The 8,763-nt window shown below is 66.0% G+C and overlaps 1 protein-coding gene across 1 annotated transcript; it reads right to left on the reverse strand.

The window, feature by feature from the left end:
* Positions 1 to 1,303: 1,303 nt before the first annotated feature.
* RELB (RELB proto-oncogene, NF-kB subunit) lies at positions 1,304 to 8,374 on the reverse strand. Its single transcript, XM_068910393.1, has 12 exons — positions 8,284 to 8,374; positions 7,231 to 7,284; positions 7,054 to 7,062; positions 6,077 to 6,567; positions 5,321 to 5,478; positions 4,720 to 4,811; positions 4,500 to 4,631; positions 3,942 to 4,046; positions 3,251 to 3,466; positions 2,682 to 2,750; positions 2,488 to 2,565; positions 1,304 to 1,991 (listed from the first exon to the last, which is right to left on the reverse strand). Exons 1-12 carry the CDS (start codon positions 8,297 to 8,299, stop codon positions 1,681 to 1,683), a joined length of 1,731 nt encoding a protein of 576 aa, XP_068766494.1. The 5' UTR covers positions 8,300 to 8,374; the 3' UTR covers positions 1,304 to 1,680.
* Positions 8,375 to 8,763: the final 389 nt, after the last annotated feature.

Raw genomic sequence — 8,763 nt, forward strand, 5'->3', positions numbered from 1 at the left:
GCCCCCAAAGCCCGGAGAGGCTGGCAGGGGTCTGGACAAGCCCACAGAAGCCACCACGGGCCCGTACGACCCTATAGATATCTGGTGGCCCAGGCCAGGACAAGCTCAGCAACGGTTTCTACAACCATATAGAGCTCAGTTCGGGTCTGTACAAGCTTATAGAGCCTGACACAGGTCCGGATAAGTTCAGGAAGCGTTTGCTCCAGCCTATAGAGCTTGATGTGAGCCCGTATGAGCCTGTAGAGCTCAGCAAAGGCCTGTACAAGCCTGTAAGGGCCTGCACAGGCCTGTTCGAGCTTGACACAGGCCCATACCCACCCATAGAGCTCAGCGCCGGTTCGTAGAGCCCGGCACAGGCCTGGACAAGCCCACAGAGCCTGGCACAGGCCCGTATGAGCCCGTAGAGGCTGGCACAGACCTGGACAAGCTCAGCAAGGGCTTGTCTAAGTCTGTAGAGCTTGGCACAGGCCCCCCGTCCCCACCATGGGGGCCCATAGAGCCCCATGTGAGCCCGTACAAGACCACGGAGCCCCTGGGAGGCTGTAGAGCCTGACATAGGCCTGTACCAGCCTGCAGGGCCTAAAATGGACCCATATGAGCTCGGTGCAGTCCAATATAAGCCCGTAGAGCCCAGCCTGGACCCATATGAGTCTGTAGACCTTGTCCCGTAAGACCTGGGCCCATAAGAGCTTTGCACAGGTCTGAGGAGGGAACTGGGCTGGGCCAGCCCCATTCTGGGGGCCCTGGGGGGGAACTGGGCTAGGCCAGGCTAGTCCAGTCTGGAGACCCTGGTGGGGACGCAGACCAGGCCAGTCCCAGTAGCAGAACTGGGCTGGGTCAGTCCTAGTCTACAGCCCCTGGGAAGGATTGGGCCTGGCACTTGCCCCCAAGCAGGACTGAGCCAGGCCAGCTCTAGGGCTGGTCCCATTTCCTGGGGGGTACCAGGCTAGGCTGGTCCCAGTGCTGGTCCCCAGGGAAAACTGGGCCAGGCTGGCCCTGGTGCTGGTCCCAGGTGAGATTGAGCCCAGCCAGACCCAGGTTTCCCCAGATAGGGAGGGGGGGAATTTCCACCACAAACCAGTTTGCCCAGTAGCACTGTCCCCACAAGGGGCCAAGCCCAGCAGGGGCCCCTGCCCCAGCTCCCTGCACAGCTGCAGATGGGGCCAGACCCCTCAATCACCTCCTTTTACCCCAAAACCAAAGGGCCCTCAAGCAGTCATAGGGGCACCCACGGGTGCAGGTGGGGGTGTCACGAGCTGGGTGCCAAGCCCCAGGGGGGAGAGGGCAGCACAAGGCCAGCATCGGGAGTCGATTGCTTTATTAACCACCCCCTCCATCTCCCTCATACAGAGAAGGAGGACAAGGCACAGAGCGGCCACGCAAGGCCACCAGCCAGGGTCCCCAGCCCCCTAGGGAGGGTATCACTCGCTCTCCCTGCCCCATGGTGGCAGGGTGACAGAGGTGGGGCAGGACCCCAGCACCCTCCACCCCTATAAATATAGTGCAAAAGCAGCTTGAACCAGGGAGGGGACTGACCTTGCCGGGGGCACCGAGCCACCCCAGGGAGGGGACCAGCCGGCCCAGGGCAGGCGTTCGGGGGTGGAGAGGGGACAAACCCAACCCCTGGGCAGGGGGTGGCCCCTGTCCCCAAGTCCATGGCATGGGTGTCGGGGGGGTCCCTCAACCATCACCGAGGCGCAGGTCCAGCTCGGCACGGTCACACGCCTCCTTGTAGTGCCCGGGGAACATGTGGGTGCCCACGAGGCTGGCAGTGCCATGGGGGTCAGCAGGAGGGAAGGGGGTGGCAGCGGGTGGCCCCGAGGGCGAACCATAGGGCTCAGCCAGCAGCTCAGGGCCCAGGCAGCCCCCCAAGTCCATGGTGGCACAGGCCGGCGGCAGCCCCAGCGGGACCAAGGGGCCGTAGAGCAGCGCCAGGGCGTCCAAGGGCTCCGGTGCTGCCTCCATGCTGCTGAACAGGGCCAAGGCGTCTTCTGCGGCGGGGGGGGGAAAAAGAGACCCCATGAACTGGAGTTGGGTGAGGCCTAGGGGCTGCCCCTGCAGCGTTGGGGACAACCCCTGTGTTGGGGCCACTTCAGACCCCCTAGGAAAACCCAGGGCAACAGGGGCTCTAGGGGCTTCTCCCTACCCGGGGTGGGGGGGGACTCCAGGCTCCTGGGAAACCCTGGGGCCTTCTCCCAGCTCCAGGGGGAACCTAGGGGCATCTTCGGGGGACCCCAGTGTCGGGGGGGGAGGGCCCTAGGGCCTTTCCTGACCTTGGGGGAGCTCCTCAGATTCCCCAGGGGGACTCCCAGTGCCGAGGGGCCCTCGGGGGCCCCTTTGACCCCCCCCGGAGGCTCCCCAGCTCCAGAGGGGACTGGGGAGCCCAGACAGACCCAACGCAGAACTGGGTCAGTCTGCGTCGTGACATGGGTGCTGGCCGGGCCCTAACTGCTGCCCCCAAATGTGTCCCCCATCCCGGGAACGCACCTGCAGCTGGCAGCGGAGCAAAGTGATCCATGTATCCAGGCGGCTTCTTCCTCCTTTTGGCTTCAATCCCGTACGGATCTAGGGGGATGGGAGCATCACTGCATGGGGCCACTGGCCCCAGGGGAGGCCCCGATGACAGAGGGAGGCCCCTCAGGAGGCCTTGCCCCCCTTGTGGGGGTCCCTCTGGCACCCACCTGAGCCGGAGAGCTCCTCCAGGACATCAGGCATCCCCCGCTTCCGCTTCACGTTCACCCCGTAGGCATCTGCAAAGAGAGGACGAGTGGGGGCATGAGCACTGGGGTTCCCCCCTCTCACCATGCGTGACCTAGGGACCCGCTTCTCACACTGGGCTGGACCCCTCCTCTTCCCCCCAAACTCCAGGGGACAGAGGGAACGATGCATCCCATCCCCGGGGGGCTGCCTCCAATTCCCCATGCCCTGTGGGGTCGGACCCTGAGCCTCCTAACCCATGGGATGTGTTCCCAAATCATGGGCTGCATCTTGCTGTCCCCATCCCCCTGTCTCTGTGGGGCACATCCCCATCCTGTGGGGCACGTACCCATCCCTCAGGCTGCATCCCCATTCTATATCCGCATCCCATGAGCCTTGTTCCCAACACGAGGTGGCCTGTCCCCATCCCATGGGCTACATGCCCACCCTGGGAGTCCTGTCCCCGCTCCATGTTCCCCCCCACGAGCCCCGTCCCCATGCCAGGTGACACGTCCCCATCCTAGGGGACGCATGGCCAGGCCAGGCCACATACCGTGGTCCTTGGGCAGGTAAGTGAAGCGGAAGGACTCGCTGCAGACACTGTCGGTGAGCCGCTGCAGGAAGACCTCCACCTCCACAGGCTCGGCCAGCTCCAGGTGCTGGTAGGGCGGCGTCTTGAACACGATGGCGACCTGGCGGTGCACATCAGCCTGCGAGAAGTCGGCCCGCGCTTCCCACGTCTCTTTGCGGAAAACCACCGCGATGTCCTCTGCAGAGGAAGAGGGGTCAGGGAGGCAACAGGAGCCCTTGCAGCACCCAAGGTCACCCTCTCCAGCCCCCAGCGGTTCCTACCCCCCTCCAGCACCCTGAGGTCCCATCCCCTGCACCTGCAAGGCAGCAGGACCCCCGGGCCCCTCGCCAGCACCCAGGATCCCTCCCCTATCATTAGCCGGGGTCCTCTCATCTACACTCCTGTAGCACCCCAGGGTCCTTTCCCCTGCAGGATGACTAGGGGGCAGCCAGACTCCCCCATGATCCCTCCCCTCCGACACCCAGGCTGTTCAGAAGCACTTGGGGGTGATCACAGCTCGCATCTCCAGACTCCTTTTGGACCCATCCCCAAACCCCTCAAGCGCACCAGCCCCCTCCAGCCTCTGTCACCTTCCTTCACCCCCACTCTCACTTCCTGGGGTGGTAGATTGGCGCCCCCAGGGTCACAAGGCTCCCAAAGCGCCCGCTGGTACCTTTCTGGACTTTGTCGCAAAGCAGGTAGAGCTCCTCGCCACCCGTGCACGGCCCGCTCTCCTTGTTCATCCGGCAGATCCTCAGCTCCGAGGTGTTGGTGGATTCTGGGGGCACCAGAGCACAGCTCAGGGGTGCTCAGGTGCCGTGCATGGACAGGGGTCCACAGCTGCCCTGCGGGGTCCTGTGGTGCAGCAACAGCAATGTGGCTCCAAAATCACCCAGCCCTGGGGCCAGGCTTGGGCAGCAAGACCAGGCTCAGGGTACAGGGACTCTCATTAGCATCATCTCTTCCCAAGCACCCCTAGCACTAGGTACCAACCCTGCAGAACACGGGTGACCAGATCCCCTGTGTGTGGGGGACCAGCTTCCCCTCAGGACACCACCAGTCACAGGGGACCATCTCCGACCAAACCTCGCAGCCCCGGCCCTGGCAAGGAACCGGCTGGTGCAATCTCATGGGCCACCCTGCCCCATGGCCACCCGCTGAAGCCAGGGAGGTACCAGGGGCCTGGCTGAGCCCCCCGCCAGTGACCCAAAGCCTCTCTTCCTCCACATACTCTTGTCAAAGATGGGCTCCGAGAGCACAGGGCTGAGGTGCTGCATCTGCCCAGCGCTGTCCTGGTAGGAGGCCTGGAAGCAGATCCTCACCACGTTCATGTCTACCTCCTGGTGGTTCTTGAGGGACCCAGCTGGGGCAGAGAAGAAGGCAAAAATCAGCTGCTGCCCAGGAGCGGGGGTCCCAGGCCCCCAAGAAATGCTTCTGCTCAAGCCACTCACCTTTGAAGGGGTCGATGCCCAGCTGCAGCTTCTTCTCTATCGCCATCTCGATCTCCTTTTTTTTCACACACTGGATACCAAGGTTGCTAAAGCTGCCGGGGGAGCAGAGGCGTGCTGGAGAGGCAGCTCCCCCCTGCAGAACCTGAGGGCACCCAGGCACCTTGCTCCTCTCAGCTTTGTCTCAGGGGGCTGGGCAGTTCCCCAGCGTGTCCGTTCCCAGAAGACAAGGCCCTGCACGGACCACCGTGGCTCCATCATCTCCAAAACAGGCATCGCTTGCACCCAGGGACGGCAGTTAAACGACCACCGAGGAACACATCGGTGCCTGGGCGCCCCCAAAGCCACGGGCAGACAACAGGGCACAGCTCGACCTCCAGTACGCTCCAACCTCCAGGCATCCCACCCCCCTGCTCCACCTCCGAGACCCCACGTCCCTCCTAGGGAATGCAGACAACTAGTCGTCACCAGCTTCAGCACAGCACCTCTGCGAATTGACGCCAGGGTCCTGGGGTGGGTGGGGGATATCTCTGCTCCCCGCACCAGCCTGGCACAGCTCCCTGCAGGCCACAGGACTCATCCCAGTGTCACAGCGCAGCCGTACCTGTGCTTGGGGTTGGTCTGGGGTTTGAGGACGACCTCGCAGAGCCCGTTGCTGCAGTCCTTGCCCACGAGGCCATGGGGGTGGACGCGGTAGGGCCAGTCCTTCCACACCAGGCATGCCGTCACCTTCACCTCAGGGATCGCGTGGCAGTTCAGCAGCTGGTGGGACACGAGCTGTGGGCGCTGCACCGGCTAAACCGACGCGGGGGGGGGGGGGGCACCAGGAATACGGGCATCCCAGCATCCGTGGGGCTCCGGCACCTTCTGCGATCTCAGCACCACCCCCAGCACCCATGGGGCTCCAGCTCCGTGATAATCACAAGGCTTCAGCACCCCTGCGGGGGGCTCTAGCACCCTCCCCAGCACCCAACTACCCCAGGGAGACATGAGCTGTCAGCACATCCCTGCTACTCTGACACAGGAGACCCTCTGAGCAGGGACGGGCACCCAGAGACATGGAGGGGCACTAAGCACCTAAGGGACTCCAGCAGCCCTCTGGCACCCATGGGGCTCTGAGTCCCTGGCAGCCATGGGGCAATAGCATCAGTGGAGCTTCAGCACCTCCCCAGCACCCACCTGGCTCTGGCACTGATGGGGATTCCACACCCCATGGCACCCACAGGGCTTCAACGCTCCCCCAGCACCCATGAGGCTCCAGACATCCCAGGACTCTGGCCCCCAGCACCCGTAGGACCTCACGGTCCCCACCTCCGAGCAAGCAGGGAGCCACGCGCCCCAGGCTGCCTCCGAAGCTCACCTCAATAGCCGGCAGGGTCTTACTGGCATCAGTGCTGCTCTCGCCCAGGATGCTGCCGGCCGAGCGGCCCTCGCACTCGTAGCGGAAACGCATGCCCCGCTGCTTGGGCTGCTCCGTGATCACCAGCTTGGGCGGCTCCAGCAGCTCCTCCAGCTGGTCCTTGCCCAGAGACCAGCGGTGCCGCCCGCCGGGGCCCGCCGTGCCCCGCGGCACCAGCTTGGGCGACAGCGAGAGGGTGCTGAGGTTCTGGGCGAGCTGCGGCGAACGCGTGTCGGCGGGCAGCAGCGGGGCCCCAGGGCCGTGCGGGGTCCCATAGGGTGCCAGCCCGGCCGTCGCCGGGCAGGGCTCAACGGGGCGCAGCGGCCGGGTGGCCACCGTCGGGCTGGAGCCACGGGCCACCAGCTTGGCCGAGCTTTTGGACAACAGCTTGGGCAAGGCGGGGGCCGGATCTGGCTGGAAACCGTCCTCCTTGATGAGCTCCTCAATGATCTCTGAGGGACGAGGAGGGAATAACGTGCCCGAGCCCGCCACAAATCCCTCAATACCCAGCCCCGACAACTCCCATCCGCCACATGATGGACGGACTGGCCAGATCCTGCCCCGTTGCCACCCACAAACATCTCCTCCGCCACGCTTGGGACAGAGCGGCCACAGCTAGGGGACAAGATGCCCCAACCCTCCTGCCCGTCGCATCCCCGTGGGTGTTACTCAGTCTTTTCCCCTCGATCCCCTCGATCCTTGACGCTCCGGGACGGCGGCCGCGGGGGCAGCTCGCTCGACCGGACACAGCTCTGCACCCTGAACTCCTGCTCGTGGTGCCCCGGAAAAGGATGGATCCAGCTGCTTCAGGTGCACGCAGGGACCCCCTTGTCGGAGATCTCCGGTTTTACCACCCGAAGCTCCGAGATGCTGCTCTGGCCGAGGTCCTGCCAACACACGGGGCTGCGCCTACCGACCCCCCTCCACGGTCCACTCACCTAAATCGTCTGCAAAAAGGAAGGGGAAAAAAAGAAAAAGAAAAAATTGAGGCTTCCTCCCGCACCCCCCTGCCCCAACTCGCACCCAAGGAGGCACGGCTCTCCCCCGCCAAGCCCGGACGCCTGGGCCCCGCCACCCCGAGCACCACAGGGAGGGGGAATGGGGGGGGTTCTTACCAGCCACAGGTGCGGCGTGCGCCATGGCCAAGCTGGGATCCTGGAGGGCAGCTCCTGCGGGGACACCGGCGCTGTCACCCCAGGGTGCACCCTCTCAGCCCCACCTAACGGCACAGGGGACCTCGGCCTCCTGCCAGCCAAGGGCAGGGACTTGGGGAGGGGCACCTCTGGGATCAGGACCCCCCCCCCCGACAGGACCAGGGGGGTCTCAAGGGTGACAGCTCCCCCCAGGGTGGGGAATGGGGGTACCCCCAAAAAAACCCCAGTGCAGGCATTGGGGGGGGTCCCCAGAACTGTGCCCCCCAGTAAGGATTTATTCCCCCCAAAACCTCCCATGACAGGGATTTGGGGTGGAAGGGATCCCAATATCGTGTCCCCCCCCCCAGCAAGGAGGGATCTGTTTCCCCCCCCCCAAGAGCAGGGATCAGGGGTTCCCCAGGACTGTGCCCCCCACTAAGTGCTCTGCCCTCCCCCTCAAATCTCCCAGGACATGGACTGGGGGGTCCCCAAGATCATGTCTCCCCTCCCATTATGGATCTGCCTCCCCCAAGCCCAGCAATCAGGAAGTCCCCAGGACTGTGCCCCTCCCCGAGCACTCTGCACCCCCCCAAATCTCCCACAACAGAGACTGGGGGGGGGGGAACGTCACCCCCCTCCAACAGGGATTTGCTCCCCCCAAAATCTCTCCAGACAGGAACTTCGGGGGGGGGGGGGAGGTCCCAGGATCACATCCTCCCCCAGCAAGCACCCGAATCCCCCCCCCCATCACAAGGACCGGGGGGGGGGGTCCCCAGAACCCTGCCCCCCCCGCCAAACCCCTAGTACAGGCACCGGGAGAAGGGGGGGGGCCGAGATCACACCCCACCCCACCGCCAGCAGGGACCTGCCTCCCCCCAAAACGGGGACCGGGGAGGGTCCCCCAGGACCGTACCCCCCCCCTCCTCCAACAAAAGGCAACCGACCCCCCCCCTCCCCCAACCCGGCCAGGCCCCGGGCCCGCCCCCAGCAGCGGGCCCTGCCCCCCGCGGCAGGCAGCGGGGGCCCCGCGCTCACCGAGCGGCAAGGCCATATCCCGCCGGTAGTGGTGGTGGTGCCGCCCCCGCCGCCGCCGCCGCCGCCGCCCCCCCGGCCGCCGCCGCCGTCGCCGCCGCCGCCGCCGCCGCAGGCCGAGGCCGCGCGGCCGCCGGAGCTGGAAATCCCCGCGCGGGCGGCGCCGCCATTGGCTGCCCCCGCTGAGGTCATCGCCGCGGGGCGGGCCGGGAAACCCCGCGCGGGCGGCGCCGCCATTGGCTGCGCCCGCTGAGGTCATCGCCGCGGGGCGGGCCGGGAAACCCCGCGCGGGCGGCGCCTCCACCGGCAGCGGAGCGGGTCGGGCCTGGCCACGGGGGCAGCGGGAGCCCTGCCCGGGCCTGGCAGCATATGGGGGCACCGGCCCAGGCCGCCGGGAGCCATCCCGGTTACCTCCCGGTTACCCCCGGGAGCTCCCCGGTCACCCCCCTGCAGACCCCTGCCCGGGCCCTCGGCAGCCTCCCG

Source organism: Struthio camelus, chromosome 16 (assembly GCF_040807025.1).
Source record: "Struthio camelus isolate bStrCam1 chromosome 16, bStrCam1.hap1, whole genome shotgun sequence".
Classification (NCBI taxonomy): domain Eukaryota; kingdom Metazoa; phylum Chordata; class Aves; order Struthioniformes; family Struthionidae; genus Struthio; species Struthio camelus.

Coding starts and splice junctions, on each gene's coding strand:
- RELB (XM_068910393.1), bottom strand. Junction 4,812..5,320: donor CAGACCAACCCCAAGCACAG/GTACGGCTGCGC, acceptor CTCCCCCGGCAG/CTTTAGCAACCTTGGTATCC. Junction 4,632..4,719: donor GGGCATCGACCCCTTCAAAG/GTGAGTGGCTTG, acceptor TCTCTGCCCCAG/CTGGGTCCCTCAAGAACCAC.